Raw genomic sequence first — 23,722 nt, 5'->3', positions numbered from 1 at the left:
ACTTGGATCTGAATGGTAGCAATATAAGCAAGACTACTATCTTTATCTCCAAGTAAAAATACAAGAGTAAAGCCTTTGTACTCAAATAATTTTGAGAAATTGCTAGGAGAGAAGCTAGACTCTCTCTATACTTGATATGATTCTGATATTAAAATAAACATACAAATCAAAGAGAATGAGGGAAAATGGGCAATGGGGGTCAGCAAGGAAGCAGACAAATGCAATACTTGGAACATGATTTTAAAACAAAATACCCGGGGGCCACCTGCGTGGCTCATCCAGTTGAATGTCTGACTCTCGCTTTTGGCTCAGGTCATGATTGCATGGTTTTGTTTGTGAGTTCGAGCCCCACGTTGGGCTCTGTGCTGATGGTGCAGAGCCTGCTTGAGACTCACTCTCCCTCTCTCTCTCTCTCTCTGCCCCTCCCTGAGACTCTCTTTCCCTTTCTCTCTTTCTCTCTCTCTTTCAAAACAAATAAATAAATATTGAAAAATTTTTAAAAATGAAACAAGATACCCAGTACTACAGCATTTATTTCCTTGACTCAGGATGTCAATAAATTAGAATGAAGAACTCTTGTCAACATTAGAGCCAAACAGCTGTTATACCTAAAAATTATTTTTCTTGATCACTAGATATTAAGTGCTTGATATAAATAGAATTTATTTCATTGTGAAGATTCAGTCTTTCTAAATAAACCTCATATCTTAAAAAAATAATTGTGCGTCAAACCAACAGGTTCAAGTACTCTGAAAAAAGAGACCCATCATGTAAAATAAGAAAATTCTCAAAAACCTATTAATAGGATCAGTTGCATCTGAAATTCAACTATGCCAATTTCATTAAGGAAAGTCAACATAGTAATCTATTTCTTTAAAGGTCACACCATTTGGATGCTAAAAAGGGGCACAGACTGATTTTTTTTTCAAAAAGTAGCTATTTTACCATCATTATAAAGTTAGCTTTAAAAAAAATATCTCATCCATAAGTTTCGCATCACAAAATTTCAGGGGAAAAATTGGCCATCATTATTCCTTCACAGTATTTCCCCCCTACTGTGGTGTACAAAAGAAACTCACACTTCAAAGCGATTCTTGATTTTATCTACAGGTTATGGTCCACATTTGAAATAAAATACCAAAGTGGAAACTTCTCAGAAATGAAAATGAAAAGCGAAACGCCAAAAGGTGATCTCCTAATGTAACGCTGAAAACGAAATCTGTTTATTCGACAGATCTGTTCCTTCATTTTCCTCCACAGCCGTGAGTTATTAGAATTTTTCATGCAGTCAAGACCTTTCGCACTCAGCTGCTTCCTCCTTCTTTCACATTAACCTTTCCTGAAGCAGGCCCGTGCATGTTATCACAGCAAGCGTGCTAAAGGAAGCTGCGTAGAGATTAATAGCGGAAGGGACTTTGCACTTGTCAAACCAGCCAAGTGGTTCCTCTTTGCTGCTCACCAAAGAGCAGTGAGGGCTTTCCTAGGCAGGTCAGAGACGGACAGTACACCCACATTCAGCCTCTCTGGGTAAATTGGACACATATAAATGAATCCCTGTCTTCGGCTGCATTTTGTATTTAACAGTCACTAACAGCACCATCGGTGTCCCAAACTATGGGAGACAGATCAATAGCTCGTTTTCTTCTGCAGAGAAGAAATTTTTCACTATTCACTGTTCTTGTTCTAAGATCATAACAACTGAATATGTAACTGGAGGACAACAATAGCAAAACTGAATATATAGAAACTTGTTTTAGCAGAAGAAAATGAACAATTCTATAAACATGGATTCACATAGCATCCGGGGGAAAAAAAAAAAAAAGAAAAGCACAAGGTGCTCTAAAATACTAGAATTAGTGCCTCCAGGTAATTGACTCAATAGTTACTCTGAACCACAGTGAACCAATTTAACTTGATGAAAATGTGGTTTACAAAGGGTGATCGTATTGTAAGAAAAGCACGAGTTCCACTGATGACATGCAATATTCCTTCAAGATGTCACATTACAAGGGAAACCAGAGAAACATACACATCTTCGCCCATGTCTTTCCTTGGTGAACAGGCTCCTTTTTCATACTAGACCAGTAAACAATGGAGCATCTTCCCACTGCTGAGAGTCAATGTATCTTCCTTTACAACCATTTGTAATGAGAAGGAGGTACAAGATCACACAATTAGCACATGGTTTATGCGGGATCCAAATCCAGGTCCTGCACTCGCAAGCTGGTGCTGTTTCCTGTGCCCCAGAATCAAAGGATACAGGCCAGAGTTGTGCTGTGTGTGCAAATCCGTACCAACTCACTTGGAGCTAGTGTCCTATGAGCAAAAATAAAATCTACTCATCCAAACTAAAATTCATTTTGAACATTTCCATATTGAATCTAAGTTTAAGGTCATCATTTCCATCACAGCATTTTTAAGCTTCAGCAATGAGCTTCTTTTGAATTTTGCTTCCCTAATACATTAAAAGTGATATTACCGCTTATCACTTTTTATATAATCCGTAAAAACTGGTTTAAAATACATTCCCTCCAGCTAGAATCTTAGCAATTGTATATTGTTTAAGTAGAGTCATTTTGATGTATGAACCCATCTCTTTATTAAAAAGTATATTTTAGTTGCTGATTGACACTAGAGGCGTGTCCGTGCAGTCCATACGGGCCAGGTATCTAGCCGAATCTCCCTGGACTGCCCATCAGCCCCTGGTTTGAAGGTGGAACTGAAACCGGAGAAAGGAGAAGAATGACACTTACACTGCTGTTCATCGCTCCTGTCCCCACACTGATCTGTAAAGTCACACACGTTGTCAGGAGGCAAGGACAACCCATTGCTACACTGAAAGGCTTCGGTTCCTTGCTGAACCCACGGAGAGACGAAAACACAAGAAATCCAAAGGAAACAAAAAGCTTCATTCCTTGGGAATGCTACCATTTCGGCCAAGCAGAAGAGCAGCACTTGATAGGTCTCTGGGAGATCAGGCAGTTGTAATGGATGAATCCATAATCGGAAACATCGTTTCTCTTTTCCCTACTCTTTCTTTTCCAGATTTGCCTCTTACTCTTAGGAGCGAGCGGGTAACTATTGGTAAATGCCTGCAACTCTCACAAGTGACTCCCAAAGCAGTTCACTTACTCTTTCAGAGGAGTGTCTTTAGAAAATATTTAACCTGAGCAATTGCACCATTTCTGTATCTAGCTAAACATGGATATTTATTGCCCTGTGTATGTCCTATTTAAACAATGTCAGCCTTTATGGCCATGCTATCTCCTGAAAGAAAATTTTAAGAACCAAAGGGCAGGCACATAAATGGTGTGGGGCTACAATAAAGTTATACGTCACATAGCAATGTGCTATATTAATTCCTATGCCTCTTTAATTGCATTCATGTAATTTAGAACATCGTTGTGGTTGCTAAAACTTATTAAAATATTTCAGGCCCGATTATTAGAATCTCTCTGTGAGCATGAAATGCAGATCCTCAGCTATTAGACAGAAATCCTGTACTGCTTGTTTGGATGAATTGAGAACCATAGGATTTTAAAAGCTGGAGGGACATTGGAAGTCATTGTTTTAGATCTCACACAACTTGGGCGCCCAGAGAAGTTAAGGGTATTTATGGGGAAATACAGTAACTTGGGGTTAGAAACTAGAAGGCAAGTTTCCGACGGCCGAGGGCAGTATTCTTGGTTGTCTAGCACCCTGATCCTCTCGTCAGCTCATCCTAATTTGCTGCACAACCAAAACATGATTGCAGGATGCATATTCACAATGAACAGTATTCTGAAGTTTGGGACACACTGATGTATTCATAATAAACTTCCATGAAGCTGAATAATCACAGAAATCCTATGAAGCTGAATATTCAAAATGTCCCTTTACATTTGATTTCTTAAAGGCATATCGAAGCTCTTTCGCAACCACTCTGTCATTTCTGCAACATAACCACGAGAAACAAAGCTACTCCATGAAACTGTAAGAAGCAAATGGGGAATGTGGGGTGAAAAGGACCACAGATCAAGGGCAGGGATGCATCCACCCATTGAATAAAAATGTTGGGAGAGTAAGATTTTCTCCATAGTCTAGAAAAAGGACCCACTGTATATATAAAGGTCTAATGTGTGGGCATTCCAGATTCTAGGAGGAAAATCCATAATTTTGCCCTATCGTTGAGCACCCCATGCTCAACCTGGCATTTCATTGTTCTGTGCTTTCCTCCAATTTCAGAAATACTTCTTCTTCTTACCTCTGTTTTCTACATGAATATTAATTCATACCTAACCTACTTCTCTCTTTTGTGTGTCTCTTAAATGTTGATTATCCTCATAGTTCCATCCCAGTCTTTCTCTTTGCTCAGATTATACTTTTTTTTTTCTAGGCTTTTTCTTCACTCTGGTGATTCTGAGCATTATCTATATATTGTCCCAAATCTATTTCTGAAGGCTGATATGATATGTTCCTCAAATCTATACTGTAAGCTTTCTTTCTTTTTTAAAAAAAAAATTTAATGTTTATTTTTTGAGAGAGAGAGACAGACAGAGAGATGGAGCGTGAGCGGGGAGGGGCAGAGAGAGAGGGAGACACAGAATCCGAAGCAGGCTCCAGGCTCTGAGCTGTCAGCACAGAGCCCAACACAGGGCTCGAACTCATAAACTGTGAGATCATGACCTGAGCCGAAGTCTGATGTTTAACCACCTGAGCCACCAAGCTGCCCCTTTCTTTTTTTATTTGAGAGAGAGAGAGAGAGAGAGAGAGAGAGAGAGAGGGAGAGACAGAGAGAGAAAGTGCACGCATGCACAGGTGAGCGGGGGAGGGCAGAGAGAGAGAGAGATTGAATCTCAAGCAGGCTTCAAGCTATCAGCACCGAGCCCGATGTGGGGCTTAACCTCATCATCCTGAGATCATGACCTGAGCAGAAATCAAGAATCAGATGCTCAACAGACTGAGCCACCTAGGTGCCCCATATACTGTAAGTCTTCTTTCTTAGTGCACACACGCGCGTGCTCGCACGAACACACACACACACACACACACACACACACACACACACACCACATAGCCAGGTGGCATAAGAATGCAAAAGTAAGCTCTTCTGCATTCCCCAACCCACTCAGCTAGCTAATACCCACCTTCTATATTTCAGTGAATGGCACCTTCTTCCGTCCCAAACCAGGGAATTATGCATTGTTCCTGGACCACTCTTGCCCACTCCACCTATCAATCATCAAGTCTTCTGCATTCTGTATTTCAGTTAAAGACTCTATCAAATCTCATCTCAGCAACACCATGAACCAAAAGTCACTGCTACCCACACTCATTTTCCATCCCTCAGTCAGAATCATCATTTTAAAGCACAAAGATATTCCTACATATTTTCCTCTGAAATCAGTATAAATGTCATATTCCTTAGCATGACCTAGAAACATAGCCTGTCTTTCTAGGTTCATTGTTATGCCCTCTGTTATGCTCTCACTCACTATATTACTGAATTATGGGGGCACCTGGGTGACTCAGTTGGTTGAACATCTGACTCTTAATTTCAGCTCAGGTCATGATCCCAGGGTCATGGGATAGAGCCCCACATAGGGCTCTGTGCCGAGCATGGAGCCTGCTTAAGATTCTCTCTCTCTCCCTCTGCCCCTCTCCCCCACTGTGTCCTCTCTCTCTCTCTCTAAAATGAAAAATAATATTACTGAATTACTGTACTGGCATTTTTCTGAACGTGCCATCTCTTGACTCCTGATCTGAGATCTCTTCCCCACTCCATTCACCAGAAAGAAAATTAATACTAATTTTTCTTTATTTTTCAGCTTTGGGGACTTTCTCTAAATCTTGGCTGATTCCCCAAGGCCGAGCTAAGTTTCACTCCTGGATTCTCTCACAGGCTGCTGTTCCCAGGACCTACAGCTCTGGAATGGTCACTATGTGTTTACTTCAGTGATGCCTCTGCTAGTCTGTGAAATAAAGCAGGACAGTGACTTTTTCACTGTTATATCCCCAGTTACTAGCACAGTTCCCAGCAGATAGTAGTTGTTTCATAAGTAATTGCTAATTGAATGGAATTAATGAGAGCTTTACAACCATTTTAACTTGTGCTAGGCACATATAAATACATGCAATGAAGATGTGAAACTTTAAAACACCGGTACATAAAAGATTTATATTCTTGTGTTTATTGCTGCTTTTCCATTCCCGAAGGGGACGGGGAGGTACAGGCTTCCAATTATGGAATGATTAAGTCATGGGGATCAAAAGTACAGCATAGGGAATATAATCAATGGTACTGTAATAGTTGCATTGTAAAAAAGCAATCGATCTATGAAGCTTGTGCTAGTTTAAAAAGCCTTTCAGATTTTGAAATTGCAATTTTGTATTACGTTAGCAATGTGCCCCACCATCCTCCCTGCACTAATTAAGTAAATGTCAAAGCTCATTTCAGGTTCCCTCTGGAAGGAAGGAGGGAAGGAAGGGGGGAAAGAGAGAAGGAGGGAGGGAGGGAGGGAGGGAGGGAGGGAGGGAGGGAAGGAAGGAAGGAAGGAAAGAAGGATGGAAGGATGGAAGGAAGGAAGAAAAAAAGAGGGGAAGGGGGAGGGAGGGAGGAAGGGAAGAAAAGAGGGAGGATGGGAGGAAAGAAGGAAGGAAAGAAGGAAGGACAGGAGGGAGGAGGAAGGGAGAAAGTGAGGAAGGGAGGAAAGAAGGGAGAGAGTGAAAAAGAGGAATAAAGGAGAAAGAGAAGGAAGACAAGAGGGGAAGAGGGAAGGAAAACAAGAGTAAAGAGACATACAAACCCAGAAACATTTCAATTTTATATCCTGATTCTGAATTCAGGCCCTGTGACATTGTATACGTTCACTGTTTTCCATTTAGAAGAAAGAAATCACATATTTTGTTGCTGCCATAGCTGTTTATTGCCTCGTTTCAGCTGGAAAACTCCTTTATTAACTGTTACTTCCTACTAAAAATAACATTACCCTATACTGTTTCAAGTGGCATTCATCATTTAGACAAGAAATGAACTAGAATCGCCCAAAATAAAGCAGAATAATCCAGTAGCATAATATTTTATAAGGCAAATTTATATTTTGTTGCCAAAAAATAAAATTATTTTCAATTGATATTTCCTTATCACTTTTTCTCTACATGCACTGAAAAGGACAAGGAATACATAGATATTAACAGCAAGGTTCTCCCTACCTGTTTTTCTGAGGAAGGGATGAACGCCCTGTAGATCCCAATGTTCTATCCCTGAGCTAGGTGCTTCATACGTATTGTCTCATTATGTCCCAAACACCCTCTTGTGCTGCCTACTTTTGCTTTAAAAGTGTCACTCACTTGCCCAATATCACATGAGTCTTAAATGATGGGGCTTGGCTATGACCCACGATAGAAGAAAAACGACCATTCAATGTTAATTGAATTATATGGCCAACAATTTTCACAAGGCATTTAAAAACTTCTGAGTGAGACTTCCAAGTAGCAAAATATTCAAAAGTGACACAGCAAATTCATTTTCAAGTAGATACACTGTTTATCTTTTTTTTTTTTTAAGACTGAGCACCTATTTATACTAGACCCTGGGCATGGGGGCAAGAAGACAGGAGGGGTACAATAAAGGGTAAGACAGTGTGCAGACTTAAAAGAATGTACAACCTGGGAATGGAGATCTAAAACATTTATGAAAAACATACACATGCTACTTCCAGTTTTGGCAACAACAATGGACTCTTTTTCTGTGAAAACATATAAGCCAACTAACTATAAAAATGTTAGATGTGGAATATAAAATGCCTTTAAATGTATAACTGAGTCGCGAGGCTGTAAAACGTAAAGCAAATCCCAAGACCTGAAAGGGAGATGAGAGGAGACCAAGCCAACGCAATAGACAGTTTATTACTGGATGACCATCGTCAATAACATTTTCAGAACAATTCCAGAATTGATGCAAAATAATCACTGGGAGATGTTAGCAAATGCAAGAACAGTGAGGAAAGACAGAAGCTGTATTGCAGATGAAAGCAAGCTAGAACCCCAGTCATGAACGTGGAACTGAGAAGGGTAATAAAAGAATTGAGATCTGCATAAGATAAGAAACTACAACTGACATGTTTGCATAAAGCCAGAGGAAGAATCTGCTAGGAAAAAAAAATCCCTAGCACCTTCGTAAGGCATGTCAGAATTTCCATAAATTATAGTCATCCAAATAAGGGCTCATGGTGAAAAATTAACTGGCAAATGACAAACACATCGCTTATGATTCAGAGCTAGCACAAATAATCAAATGAACGAAGGCACAATAAGATACCCAGATGTTTCATACATTGGCATTATGGGATAATGAATATAAAAAAAATTATGTACCAAATATACACAAGATTAAATTTTAAAAATAAGCACAGGGAAGAAAAGACCAGGTATGATTTTACAGAAGTGACCTGGAAAGATATAATCGTTCAAAATAAAAACAATGAATACATATACTATCTGTATATTTCCTATTTATGCCACTTGTTTTTTTAATTTTTTAATACTTACTCATTTTTGAGAGACAGTGTGTGGGGGGGGGAAGGAGCAGAGAGAGACGGAGACACAGAATCCGAAGTAGGCTCCAGGTTCTGAGTTGTCAGCACAGAGCCCGACGCAGGGCTCGAACTCACAGACTACAAGATCATGACCTGAGCTGAAGTCAGACACTTAACCAACTGAGCCACCCAGGCACCCCATAGACTGGCAGGTAACTTTTCAACAGCAACGATATAAGCCAATAAGAGAGTGGCATCTGTAACAAATGTAAGATAATGGAATGATGGTTTTATAGTGATGAGAAAAAATCACAATGGAACTTAAGAGTTAGCCGTGACCGGAATGTTTATTCAGGATAGGGGATAAAATAATTTTGAAATGATTGAAAACTGACGGACTTTGTTTTCAACACACCCTGAGCAATGGATACATTCTAAATTCTGTACCCAACAAGAATACATAGAAATAAAATACGAGTCCCATAACACTAATTTCAATATATTTCAAAGACTTAGTGTTACCCAGATGACTTTCTCCGCTGGCAATGACATTCAGTGAAGAATCAGAAAATTGAAAAGAAATTAAAAAAAAATAAAGGTGCAAATTTTAAAAATGCCATGAAGGATACAGCATTGTGAACAGACGCCCTGGGAGTGTGAGCCATCTGCTTGTGGCGCTTATCTGGGACTTCAGGCCCTACTCAACTCTGTCTTGTATATACTGCTTTCCCTGATGATGGATTGCTGCTTGGCACACTCAAATTACATCACCTTCAATTTATTTCAAGTGGCTCAACTTGCAGGGTCATTGCTGTTGCTTGCTCAGGAATTTAGTCTCAATCTGCGCCCAACAGCTACTTCTTGAGAGGAAGATACCTATGCACTGGCTTTACTCCCAAATGATAGGAACCTATAATGTGATTCACTGACAGAGTGGGACATACTCTTATCAAGGCGACTAAATGTTCACAGATTCTTTCACTGCGCTCTTAACAAATTCAAGAACACTGCCTTGTATTAGGTACTACACGGATTTATGTTTTGTTTTATACATAGCTTGTATCTGAAACTCAAATAAGCCAACCAAGTTTCCTGTATCTTTCTTAGAGGTATAAAATGCAAGACGAGGTGAATTTTCTCTCACTGTAAGAGTTATCTTTCTTTATTCCAAGGAACTTCATGAATGTGTTAGCACTCTGAATATCTATGGGGTTTATTACCCAACCTATATGAACTTCTGAATATCTATGGGGTTTATTACCCAACCTATATGAACATCCTATATGAACTTCTCCCAAGTATTTTAAAAAGCTGCCCACCTGTGCTTATCAAATTCTGTCAGATTATTGCCATGTCTGCAGTGAATGAGCATGATGTGTCGTGCAATGGTGAGACAATCCGGGCATCTACAGACCATATATGCCTCAGAGCAAGTGAGTTGATCGTGCTCTGTCGTACAACAATGAAGGCATATTGTTGTCCCTCCTGACTGAAAACAAAATTTGTCTAGAGTTCTCTGCTTATTGGAATAGAACAAATCCATACATCTTCCACAGAGACAGCTACACAGAGGCTTTGCTGGCTTGCTTCAGTAAAGAAACTACATCTAAAGAGCACTGTTATCAAAATCATCATCTGATTATCCTTTCAACGATCATCCATTACTTTCCAAGGCTCAGCCACCTCTGCAAAGGACAAAAGGCAAGTCAAATTAGTTGACAGGAATTAGTGCCCATGGTGGTACCAATCTCTGCAGTTCCCCCAGAGGTGGGGTTTCACTTTATTTATTCCTACCTATGAAGAAAGAGTTAACATGGCAGGACCAGCTAACATCCATGTCCAAAAGGCATACTTTCAATGTTGGCCCTTGGCTAGCATCTAAGAACTACCAGTTCCTACCATTCTAACCGATTAAGAGGAGCTCACTCTGCCTAAACTGTTTGTACAAACAAAAATATAATTTATGCTGAACACCTGCTTTCCTTCTGGGAGTCTAGAATTTTAATATGTTCCAGGCAGAAACTGCTTACATGATCAGCCACCAATAAAAAAGTCCATGGCACTGAGTATCTTAGGATCTCCTCTGGTTGTCACCATTCCACCTGTGTTGTCACAACTCATTGCTGTAATTAAGTGTGTTCTGTGTGACTCCACTGGCAGAAGACTCTGGAGGTGTGCCTCTGGTTCCCCCTAGACAGGGCCCCATATATCTTTTCCCTTTGTTGATCTTGCTCTGGATTTTTTCACTGTTGCCATGAGTACAACTATAGGCTGAGTCCAGTGCGTCTCCCTAGAAAATCATTGAACTGGGTTTTGAGGACCTCCTGACACAACTACCATAACAGAAGTCATTTAATGGATCAGGAATAAGTGGGAAGATACTACCAAATATTGAGTACATCTGCCCCAACTACTCATTCAGCTAGTAGAAAAACAACCACAGCATGGTTTTACAGAACCTGTGAGCCACTGAGAAGTGGACTTGGACCTAAATTCCACTTATCACCTAACCTTCATATGTCCCACCTCTGACCAATAGAACCATGGTGATTTTCTAGATATCCAGGAACTAATACCAGCTTAGAACTAGGATTGGAGTAGTTCCCATTTTCCAGCCAGCCATTACCATCCAACGGCACAGGCACCAGACTCAGAAGAGTTTTTTGTTGCTGTTTTTACATCAGGTCATGTAGGGTTTTCATAAGTGGCCCACCTCTTTTATTGCTATGGATCTCAAGTTCCATTAGCCACCAACAAAGGTCCCGAAATTGAGTACCTGGCTTTGCTGACTACTATGATAACGTTGTAGTAACCATGCTAACATGGCCCCTAACAATCGCGTTTTGTTACTGGCCAGCATCACTTTGAGATACCATCATCTCCACTTTATGTGAGATCTGAATAGGTCAGCCATTACAGCATTTCGTAAGAATTCTGACAGTCTCCTCAGCAAACTACTTCTAAATGTTTTCCTACCCGTGGCCTTGCAGGACATGTCAGTTTATATGGAATAGGAGGAGAATAAACAAACTACACCAAAAATGCTATTGGTTACCATTTGGTATTGGCTACCAGACAATCCACTCCAACATTCCTGTTTTCCCAAATCTTGAATTTCTGTCTCTTCACTATTAGTGTCTCAAATTCATTCATCGTAAACCTCCAGAAGGTCCAGATCCCAGTCAGTTGAACTGAGCAACCGATTAGAAGCCCCTCTAAATGCTCAAAAATAAAGAAATCTTCAACCCAATTCGAAATTGCGTACCTGAACCAGGCTCTTGATTTGCACACATGGTTCCCATTTTCTACTGATATGAGTTAGCAAATAATCAAAATCCTTTTTGCGTGTTAGTTTGCCCTTCACAGATCTGCTTCTAGTTTGGAGAGCAATGAGGATGGTGAGAATGAGACATGAGGAAAACTCGCAGGCACATGTGAGGTGATCCTGAAATGAGGTGGTGGCATATCTCCTGACAAGGTGGAACCAGGCTTATCAGAGGAGGAAGGGCTACTTCGTTTATCAAGGGAAGCTGGTAGTGAGGGTGTCAGGCATTAGAGGAACTTCCAGTCATCCAAATGCTCCCCGATTCTCCATTCCAGTTCTTAGGATCTCACATTCTCATGAACAATGCTCTAGCTTTTTCATAAGAGGCTTAAGGAGTCTCTCAATTCAAACTACATTGGAAATCAACAAATTGCAAAAGCTAACTCAGTCTACAACAACAGCAATAATACCTACAGAGGTTATTTTAGGGAACCATAAAGTTTCCTGGTCCTCTCACTATGCCTTGGCCCTTTTTTTTTTTTTTTTTAAGAATTGTACCCACCCAATACTACAATTCTTGAATTCCTCATTCTCAACCATAATGGTTTTCACAGCAGCAACCTGATCTGCTAAAGCGACCTGATCACCTTCAGTATGTCCCACAGTCCACATTGACAAAGATGAAATTGCACCACTCTTTGCCACAAAATGTTAGTGCCACGTCTAACGCTAACAGGATTTTCACTGCTTTAAACCCCAAACAAGGTCAGATACCCCAGCCTAGGTGTAGTTTCTTTTAGAAACTACAGTTGGCAACCATCCTTGTGAACAAGTGTATTACCAACTAAGGATCAGTAGCAAACAATAGAAAGTATTCCATTGGTTTCAGCAGAAGTAATTTATTATAAGCTTTTAGATAGTTTCAAAATAATATGCAAGGGCTGAAGGAGTAAACTTCACAAGGCATTTCTAGGAATAACTCACAGATTCCAAAATCACAATTCTGTCTTGGAGTCTACTTTTTGAAGGACCTGGATTAACACACCCAATATAAAGTACACCTAAGTTAATGTTCATAGGAACTTTGAGGAAGAGTTTGGAGAATAATCATAGCCCGTATTTGTCCTGTGAGCACAATTATTCTTCCCAGCGATCTGGACACTTTTTCAGTCAATGTGTTACAGATACGAAAATTGACTCAAACCAGGCCTATATTTAATAAGGAAATACAATTGACCAATAACTTTCCAAGCAGAAAGCATCAGGCCCAGATGATAACATTGGCAAACTGTACCAAACATTTACGGAAGAAATAGTTCTAATACTCTACAAACTCTTCCAGAAAATAGAAGCAGACAAAATAACTCCTAATTCATCATTAAGACAGCAATACCCTAGTAACAAAACCAGACAAAGACATTTAAAGAAATTCAAATCAATATGTCTCATGGACATAGATGTAAAAATCCTCAACAAACTTTTAGCAAATAAAGCCTGTCAATATGTAGAAACAATTATATATCATGACCAAGTGAGATTTATTTCAGGTATATTATACATCATGACCAAGTGAGATTTATTTCAGGTATATAAAATTAGTTCAACATTCAAAATCAATTAATTTAATCCATCACATCAACAGTCTGAAGAATAAAAATCATATAATCATATCAACTGAAGAAAAAACACTGGACAAAATCCAACACCCATTTACAATAAAAACTCTTAGAAAACTAACAACAGAGGAGAATTATCAACTTGATAATTAATATCTACCCAAAATCTACAACTACATCATACTTATTGATGAGAAAATAAATGTTTCCTCCCTGAGATCAGAAACAAGGCAAGGATATCCCCTCTTGCCATTCCTATTCAACCTCATACTGGAAGTTCTAGCTAATGTGGTAAGGTAAGAAAAATAAATAAAAGACACACAGATTGGGAAGGAAGAAATAAAACTATCATGTTCAAAGGTAATGTAGTTTTCTATGTAGGATATCTTTAAAAATCACATAAAAAAAACCCTAAAGCTAAATGATTATAGCAAGGTTGCAGGATACAAGGTTAATATATGAAACTGCTTTCCTATATGCCAAGAATGAATAATAAAATTTGAAATTAAAGACAACAACAAAGCTGTTTTTATTAGCACCCCAGAAATGAAATACATAGGTATAAGTCCAAATCTATCAAGATATGTACATAAGCAATGTGAGAAAACCAATAAAATTCTGACGAAAGAAATAAAAGAAAACTTAAACAGAGAGCTATCCCATGATTATAGACTGAAAAATTTAATGTTAAGTTGACAGTCCTTCCCAACTTGATGTACAGATTCAACACAAGCACTGTCAAAATTTCAGCAAGTTATTTTACCTACAGAGTGACTGTAAAGTTCTTATGGAAAGGCAAAGACCCAGAATAGCCAACACAATACTGAGGAAGAAGAAGTGTCAGAATGTGACAATACCTGACTTCAAAAATTAGTGTAAAGCTACAGTAATTAAGACAGGGTGGACCTGGTGAAAGAATAGACATATAAACCCAAATAGATCAATGGAACAGAATGGAGAGTCCAGAAATAGCTCCACATTAATATAACCAACTGGTTCTTGACAAAAGGGCAAAAGCAACTGAATAAAGAAAGGATAATCTTTCCAATAAATGGTTAGAAAAATATTAATATAAAATACTTTTAAAATATTGATATAAATACAAACTTTAGTCTTTTCACAAAAATTAACTCAAAATGGGTCATAAATCTAAATGTTAAAAACTTAAATATAAAATTTCCAGAAAATAACGCAGGGGAAAATCTAGGTGACCTAAGGTTTGGCAATGATGGCTTTTTCTTTTCTTTTTTTTTAAAAAAGTAATCTCCATACCCAATGTAAGACTCGAACTCACAGCCCCAAGATCAAAAGTCACATGTTCTACCAACTGAGTCAGGCAGCTGCCCCTGGCAATGACTTTTAATATACAACATCCAAAGCAGTGTGCAAGAAAGAAAAATATAGATATGTTTGATTTCATTAAATTAAAACTTATTCTCTCTGAAAGATGCTGTTAAGAAAATTAAAAGACCAGTGACAGACCAGGAGAAAACCTTTGCAAAGCACATATCTGGTAAAAGCTTGTATCCAAACCAAGAACTCTTAAAATTCACTAATGAGAAAACAAATAATCAAATTCAAAAATGAGCAAAAGAAAAATGAATTAAAGACTTGAAATGTAAACTTCTAGAAGAAAGCATAGGAGTAAGGTCCTTGGCATCCATCTTGGCAATAAGTTTTTTGGATTTGACACTAAAAGCAAAGGGAACAAAACAAACTAAACAAGTGGGACTACCTCAAACTAAAAAGCTTCTGAAAAGCAAAAAAAAAAAAAAACAAGACTAAAAGGCAACCTACCAAATGGGAGAAAATATTTGCAAATTATATATTGGATAAAGCATTAATGTTCAAAATATGTAAAGAACCCATACAATTCAATATCAAAACAATCCAATTAAAAACAGGCAGAAGAACTGAATAGACATTTTCCCAAAGAAGATACACAAATGGCAACAGGTACATGAAAAAGTACTCAACATCACTAATCATCAGAGAAATGCAAATCAAAATCATGATGACATATCACTGTTAGAATGGCTATTATCAAGAAGACAAGAGGTAAGTGTTGAAGATGTGGAAAAAAGAGAACCCTTGTGCATTGTTGGTGGGAATGCAAATTGGTGCAACCATTTTGGAAAACAGTATGGAGTTTCCTCAAAAAAATTAAAAATAGAAATGCCATATCATCCAGTAGTCCTACCTCTGGGAATGTATCCAAAGGAAACAAAAAGCAAGATATTGAGCATTTAAGATATTTAAGCATTATCGCAATATCCAAGATCTAAAAATAACTTCAGTGTCTATCAACAGATGAATGGTTAAAGGGGAGTGCCTGGGGTGCTCAGTCAGTTAAGTCGGACCTGGGCTCAGGTCAGGATCTCGCAGTTCGTGAGTTTGAGCCCCACCTTGGGCTCTATGCTGACAGCTTGAGCTCTGTGTTGACAGCTTGGAGCCTGAAGCCTGCTTCAGATTGTGTGCCTCCCTCTCTCTCTCCCCCTCCCCCACGGGTGCGCGTGCACACACGTATGTGTGTGCGCATGCACGCACTCTCAAAAACTAAACATTAAACAAATTTTAATAAAGTAAATAATTATAAGATATTATTATAACCATGAAAAAGAAGGAAATCCTGTCATTTGCAACACTAGGGATGGACAAGGGCATTATGCTAAATGAAATAAAACAGACAAAGAAACACAAATACTGTGTATCACTTATATGTGGAACCTAAAAAAAGCGAAACTCATAGAAACAGAGAAGAATGGTGGCTACCAGGGGCTGTGGGATAAAAGAAATGGAGAGATATTGGTCAGACAGTACAAACATCCAGTTATAAGAAAAATAAGTTTTGGTGATCTGATGTACGGTACAGTGATTATAGTTAATAATATTATATACCTAAAAGTTGCTAAGAAAGAATTTAAATCTTCTTCTCCTGAAAAAATAAATGGGAATTATGTGACACAATGGGGAGGTTAGCTAATGCCACAGGGGTAATCATTTTGCAACATATAAATATAGCAAATCAACACATTCTATACCTCAAACTTACACAATGTTATGTCAATTTTATTTCCATAAAGCTAGAAAAAAATTTTAAATGGCAAAAGACATGAACAGACCCCTCACCTAAGAGGATATACAGGTGGCAAATAAGCACATGAAAAGATGATCAACAATGTGTTTGGAAAAATGCAAATTACAACAATGATATACTATTGCACACCTATTAAAATGGCCAAAATCCAAAATAGCAGGAACTCTCATTCCCTGCTGGTGGGAATGCTAAATGGTATAGTCACTTTGAAAGACGGTTTGGCAGTTTCCTACAAAACTAAACATACTCATACCATATGATGCAACGAGCACACTCCTTGGTATTTAACTAAATGACTTGAAAACCGTCCACACAACTCCTTCACATAAATATTCAGAGCACTTTATAATAACCAAAACCTAGAAATAATCAAGATGTCCTTCAATAGCTGAATGGATAAACCAGTCGTAGTACATTCATACAAAGGAATATTATTAAGCGATAAGAAGAAACAAGCTCTCAAGCCCTGTAAAGACACAGAGGAAATTAAATGTTTATTCTAAGTAAAAGCAGCAGGTCTAAAAGTTATACACTCTTTGATTCTGACTATATGACATTTTGGAAAAGGCAAAACTGTATAGATAATAAAAGATCAGTAGTTGCCAGGGGTTCCAGGGAAGGAAGGGAGGATGGAACGAATTGTTGGAGCACAGAGAATTTACAGGGTGCTGAAACTATTCCATATAACACTGTTAACGGTGGGATACATGACACTATAGGGTAGGGGAGAGAGGGTATCTCAAAGCTCTCTATAGTTCCTGTGCAATGTGCAATTCTCCGTGAACCTAAAATTGCTCTAAAAAATAAAGTCTATGAAGACAAAAAAAAATATTGGCATGAGTTCAGGAACTGAGCAAGTGACCATGATTTTTACTGTGCAACCACCCTCAACCTTCTGCGTCTCCATGTTTGCTTTCCCTGTTGGTAGATGTTAAGCAGCACCCTCACTGGCTGCCCATCTATGTTTCCCCTTAGGATGCCAAGTCCTACTGACCGTGTTCACAACTCCCTGTGGGTCAAGACCCCTTGGCTGCCTCTCTGACCTTGAGAATCATTATGGACCTTCAATTGCAGCCTCTGGGCTCCTGGCAGTCAGAATCTGCCACCTGGTCTCCATTTCTCCAGGACCTCATCATGCCCGTGGGTACGAATGAGCCCAGTTCTGCGACTGCTTCTCCTGCCAAAAGCTCCAGCCTGCAGAGGAGAGCTGCCACTGAACGTGCTCATGTATTACTCAGCAGCACATTCCTCACGGTCTTGGCAGGTGATGTGCCCTCTGTGTCCTCCCAGAACCCTCTAATGCATCTCTCTCCATTTCTATCCTCTACCAGGGAGAGACTCGGGCACTTGCACTCCACCTGCCTTTGGCCATCCCTTTCTCCAGGCTTGTAAGGGTCACCCTAGCTATGAGTTCTCCCCAGCCCCTTGGGCTACTTGCTAGGGTTAAATATCCTGTGTTCTGAAAAAGTTCACCCAGGTCAATGGATTACTGCTTATTCGGCCTTACATCCTGCCACCTTCAAAATCCAATTTTGGAGGGCGTGGCGGAGGGCACTGGGAAGGCATGTGGGGAAAGGGACACCATGGACAAGAGAGCGCACCAAGTGCAGCCGATGCAGCCCGGACAGGAGTCCCCTGGAGCCACCCTGGTGAGTGACTGAGCGAACAAGGAGATGGTGGCCATATCATAGAAGACAGTAGAGTCTGACCCACCATTTCTGCAGGAACCGGCCCAGGAAGTTAAACCACAACTGCCATGGTGACTGACACAGACTGCTTAGGACTTGCTCCACGACCACCAGCTTCACTCCTTTTTTGCTCCTGCTTCCAAGCGGGGATCAGCCAGAGGTAGTCAAGTATGTTCCCCAAACCAATCATAGAACAGGCCTCACTCTTAGTTGGCTAGGCCACCTCCCCATGCCAGCAATGTCCAAGCAGGGCAAGCCTGAAGCCCTTTCTTCTTTCTTCATTATACAGCTTCCCTACCCCTCTGCCTGCCTTTGAGTCTCTCTGCAATGGCTGACTCTCTTCCTATAGCAAGCTCTGAATAAACAGGCTCTTTTGTTCTCGTTTGGGTGATCTTTGTTCATTTCCACACTGGTAAGAGGGTTAACGCTTCTGCCCCCCAGCCCGCTCCAGCTGTCCTGCCTGCTCTGTGAGAGAAAATGCATCAGCTCGGGAACTTGAGGAAGAAAATGCATCGGAAGTATTTAAAACCTCATCTTACCACCTGTCTTCTTAGACAACTCACAGTACCATGTGTTACTCAGGTACCCTAGGAGTAGATACTAAAATGGAGGACAAGAGGTTGATTAGGGCACCAATAAATAAAGGCCTGGGAGCTGGAGAAGAAGGAAGTGTCTTCTAATACCTTGCAGAGAAGAGGGAAGGGGACTGGGCAGCAAGGATCTGAGACTATTGCACAGAGAAATTTTCAGAAACCATCTCTTAACTGTTTAGATGTGATAACTACCTAATGAAACCACCTTAGAGAAATAGTATTGTATTATAACAGTCATTTTTCCCCCAAACTAAACATATAATTTTTGCCTTTAAGACTTGAAAATGTTTTGTTGATGATTTCGTTCCCACAGGACTTGGGCATATAGTGCAATGATCACATTCCTAGTTGAAGAAGAGCCATCCGGAGACTCTGGAGTAATCAAAATTGTATGATCTCTCAGACTGTGGAATTCTACCGCTTTCCTCCGCAGTGGGGTGGGTGTCTGTTATTATTGGTTTCTGCCATAAAATAAATATAACTCTACAGAGAGCTAACTGTGCAGAAGTGAAGAGAGTGTAAGAGAGGTCAGATTTCCCACACATATTAGACTTTCTCTTTTCAAGATGTCTATTAGCACACAGTTACACTTTTCCATCCCCTTCTCACTCGGGGCATTTAGAATTTTGACTTTTTTCTTCTTCAGTAGAAGACTTGACCTGCACCAACCCAGTACGTCTGACCTGAGTTCCCCCCCAGAAAAACCAGAAGCTGATCTGGGCAGTACCACCCCTCCCACTGGGCCTCTGGACTGGGGGCATTCACTCCACAAGGCAGAGGCCCAAGAAAAAATTATTCCATAGATTCTATCAACCTGTGAATAAGAAGGGAAGAAGGAAGAGATGTTGAGTTGCTTTGAATGTTAAATCTTTGTGGTTCCTCCCTCCTCTCTCTCCTGAAACCCCTTCCCCACCTCCCATTTCTATTACTACCCAGTAACGGAACAAGTGTATTTGGTTGACAAGGCGGTTCTGTTCAGAGTTTACAAGCTGGCCTTTTCTCCTTTCACCTCCTCCATTCTGTCCCTAGATACATAGCCTTGTGTCACTGCAATGCCTCACCTGGCCTTCCACCCTCGCAACACCCAGTTACCTAAATCACCTCACTCTGCCCTCAGAATGTCTTTCTGATACTTCCAAGTGCTAAGACATCTACCCTCTGATAAGTTAATTCACCCTGAGAAAACAATGGATCTCCCAGCGAATTTGCACTGTTTAATGGAGCTTAAAAAGAAAATAATGTATTTAAAGGTGTTGAATTTCAAACAATATTGAAAAGGGTCAGGATCTCTGGCTATTTGGGGGAAACAGTTTCCATCAAGAGGAATTCTCATACAACCAGACTCATTTAATGTTGTAACATAGATGAAGAAACTGCTTCAAAATATCAAGAATAACACAAGCATTATTTCAATCTCAGTTCTGTTAGTTGCCAGTAACAGCATTATTCAAGTCACCTCCAAAGATGGGTAAGGAAGAAGGATTTATTGGAAATACCTATTAGGACTGGAGTTAATTCAATCAATCCGTTTCTAACTGATAGCCAAGCACTTTTCTAAGTTTTAAGGACACAATGATAAATAAGTCAAATTTCATGTTTTGTGTGCTTGTATTTTTTTTCTGAGACAGAGAGAGAGAGTGTGTGTGAGCAGAGGAGGGGAAGAGGGAGAGGGAAAGAGGTAATCCCTTTTTTTCCCCAAAGGCGTTTTCTTCACTATTTTATTTTACTTTGATAGAGAGAGCACGCACATGCACACACGAGCAGGCAGGGGCAGAGAGAGAAGGAGAGAGAGAACCCCAAGCAGGCCCTGAGCTGTCAGAGTGGGTCCCACTCTGACATCTGATGACCATGAGATCATGACCTGAGCTGAAATTGAGAGTTGGACACTTTACCAACTGAGCCACCCAGGTGTCCCAGTGTACTCATATTTTAATAGAGTCATCCAAAGAAAACTTAAACAGTTAATATAGAAAGAAGAAAGAGAGAATAGCAGGCAGGGATGGGAAGAGAGAAAATGAAGGAAGAAAATAAGGGAGGGGGGAGGAAGGAAAGGAGGAAGGAAGGAAGGGGGGAGGAAATTTTCAAATACTATTAAGTTCTATGAAAGAAACAAGATATGGTGACAGAAAATAGATAGCAAGGTGATTTTTCAGAAGGTGCCCTTTAATCTGAGGGTTAAAGAGGCACCATGGGAAGATCTGGAGGCAGTGTATTCCAAACAGAATGGCAAGGGCAAAGGCCTTGAGGTGGGAATAAAAATGAGCCCCTAGGACATATAAAAGAGGGAACAATGCAGTGCGATTGGGGCACAGGCAGCCTGTCAGTGCAGCTGAGTCCATGGATGAAAGAAAAGAAGGGCCAGCAGTGAGGCCAGAGAGGTGGGAAGGAGCTGAATTACAGACGGAGTTTTGCCTTTAGTGTATAAGCAAAGGAAAGCCATTGGGGAATTTTTTTTTTCAGAAGTGGTCCATCAACTGATCTACATTCTAAAAGGTCATGTTGGCTCCAGTTTGGAGAATGGGTAGGTGAGGAACAGGAGTGGAAGCAGAGTAATGACCCGGAAGGCTGTAGCGGGACAAAGGTGATGATGGAGGGCAGTCTGCGTGGGTATTGGAGGAGGTAGATGAGAAATTCAAGAGCGGAGATGTCTCTGGAGATGAACGACTTCTCCCACTCTCTCTTGTTCTCACCCTGGTAGTTTGCACACATGGAGGTTTTCAGGCCAAAGAGCTGCAGGTTTCCGCTCTCTCTCCTGGGAGCTTCAGGTGTTTATGCATAGACTTTGCTTCCTCAGCTGTTCAATTGTGGCTTAGAGATAATCCCTCTCTGGGCCACTCTGACACCCCAGATGCCAGAAGCTTTCAGTTTTAGTTTTATCCCTTCATTCATTCAGTCTTGATGCTGATTAACCCATCTTTCCTAAACAGAGTCGCCCAGCTCTTCATTTTCTGCCAGCCCAGTAAAGTCATGTCAGGAGCCATCCTAGTGATGGTGGGTCTGGTCTGGAGGTACTCCATGGCCCAATCAGCTGCCCCAAGAAAGGATGATCCCAGAGCCAGAAACATGGTCCTTTCGGGAGCACAGGCTGAGGTGAAGGCAAAAGAGGTCAGAGGGCCCCTTTATTCTCCCCTCCAAGTTCACCTGTCAATTTGTTTCTTCTGTACCCATTTACTTATTTAACTTTTTGGAGAGACCTTATAGTTTGTTTGTTGTATAGTTGTTTCTGTGACAGCCAGCTTACATTTCTGTTCTAGACTCCATTTTGGGAGTTTCAAAGTCGGACCCTCTCCTCTAAACTGTGTGACCTCTTTAGGACTTTGAAATTATTCATCTACGTATCCTCACTGCTAAGTATAGCATTTGTCACGTATCAGTGCCCTATAAATATTCAATGAATGTATACATGAATGAATAAGCATTATATTATAAAAATAACTGCCTCTAATTCTTACTGGGTTTTTAGATTTTTGTTTACCTGCCTAGCATACATTTCACCCTTTTGATGATAGCAGACTCATTTTTTTTTTTCCTTTGAGAAACCACACAAGCTAATTCTGAGCTCCTGAGATTTCATAGGAGTTGGAGATGTGGATGGAGGACTCAGTCCTGGACAGTCAGACCCGGCTTCCCTCCTGGCCACAGCAATTTGTGGCAGGGCAAACATGTGACCCAAGCTAAGCCATGGAGGAGGAGCAAGTCCCAGACTTCAGAAACTATCAGAAAAAAAAAAAGAGTGTTCCTTGTGCTGAGGTGGCTAGGCCAAGACACCATAGGCCAGATTGTCCGGTGGCTGTCTTTGGTAATATTTGAAGAAAACTTCTTTTAGATTGAGGCCAATACAGACACTAGCTGGGCCCAGAGATGAAAATGGATACATTTCTGCGTCATTGCTTAGGTCCCTAAATACAGCCATGCTGAAAGCTGAATCCATACCCGAAGTTGTTCATTTACATAAGCTGAGAGAATTTTGTATTTAGTTGGCTATCTCTCCTAGTCAACCAAAAATGTTTGGACTAGTACATACAATTTTATTTCAATATATTTAATATTGATTCTGAATTAAGGAAAAAGACATATTTCTAAATAAATCTCTCCTAGTTCTCAGTTTCTCTCTATTTCCTAAAAATTATAACCAAGCCAGAGATTTATCTCACGGCCTTCAATATGAGGCTACATAAAAGAAAGGTTTGCGTAAGATAAGTTTACATTACGATATAATGAGAATGTCAATAGCACACTCATGGGCTTGCTGGAAATTCATAGAAAATCTAATCTCATAGCTATGTAAATTTTTTTGGTTTTTGGAAGTTGAAAGTGACTCTCTGATAAAGTATGATGGTAGAGAACCTAAGTAGTAAATACAAGATGAAGGTGATAGGGCCCCTTCTCCTAATAGGGGTGCACTCCATGTCATACTCAGTTTCATTGTGAGCAGGACGGAGCAACCAGCAGGTGCTCATTGGGTCACGAATCCTAGAAGAGGAGAAAATAGAGTACAGTACTTGAAGTTCAAGTATAAGTCTCGCGATCTCCTGTTGGAACAGGAGACAAGCTGGAAGAGAAGCTTCTCCATATTTCCCACAAGCAAGACAACACAATCACGTAAGAACTAGGATATGGTACGGTAAGGTGGGAAAATTGGGAAGTTATCCATGCCCAATATTATTTTATCTGAGGTTGACTCGATTAATTTTGTATTATACTGCGAATGTTATAGAGGGAAAGAATACTCCGTTTTCATATAAACAGATATTCCCGGGTAAAATCTGTACCAAAGAAAGCTTGTGGGTATATGAAATCCTTAAACTTGGCAATACTAAAACTCCATTTTGGAAAAAGAATCCCATTTAACAAAAAATGGAAGTTAACTTGTGAGTTTAGAGAAATGTACGTTAAATCTATAAATTTACCACGTAAGAAATACCTGCTATTCCAAGCACTCAGCTT

At 40.0% G+C, this 23,722-nt stretch overlaps 1 protein-coding gene across 1 annotated transcript in view; it reads right to left on the bottom strand.

The window, feature by feature from the left end:
• The window catches only part of MALRD1 (MAM and LDL receptor class A domain containing 1), a 778,752-nt gene extending 761,351 nt beyond the window's left edge, over nucleotides 1–17,401 (bottom strand). Inside the window, exons 1-3 of the mRNA XM_042993660.1 lie at nucleotides 17,387–17,401; nucleotides 2,659–2,856; nucleotides 1,335–1,480 (exon numbers count right to left, since the gene is read on the bottom strand). Of these exons, the coding sequence (XP_042849594.1) occupies nucleotides 1,335–1,480; nucleotides 2,659–2,856; nucleotides 17,387–17,401 (359 nt within the window). The remainder of the gene's footprint in view (nucleotides 1–1,334; nucleotides 1,481–2,658; nucleotides 2,857–17,386) is intronic.
• Between the last annotated feature and the right edge of the window lie 6,321 nt (nucleotides 17,402–23,722).

Source organism: Panthera tigris, chromosome B4 (genome assembly GCF_018350195.1).
Source record: "Panthera tigris isolate Pti1 chromosome B4, P.tigris_Pti1_mat1.1, whole genome shotgun sequence".
Taxonomy (NCBI): domain Eukaryota; kingdom Metazoa; phylum Chordata; class Mammalia; order Carnivora; family Felidae; genus Panthera; species Panthera tigris.
Note: the sequence above shows the minus strand (reverse complement) of the source record. Positions and strands in the feature narration are given on the sequence as shown.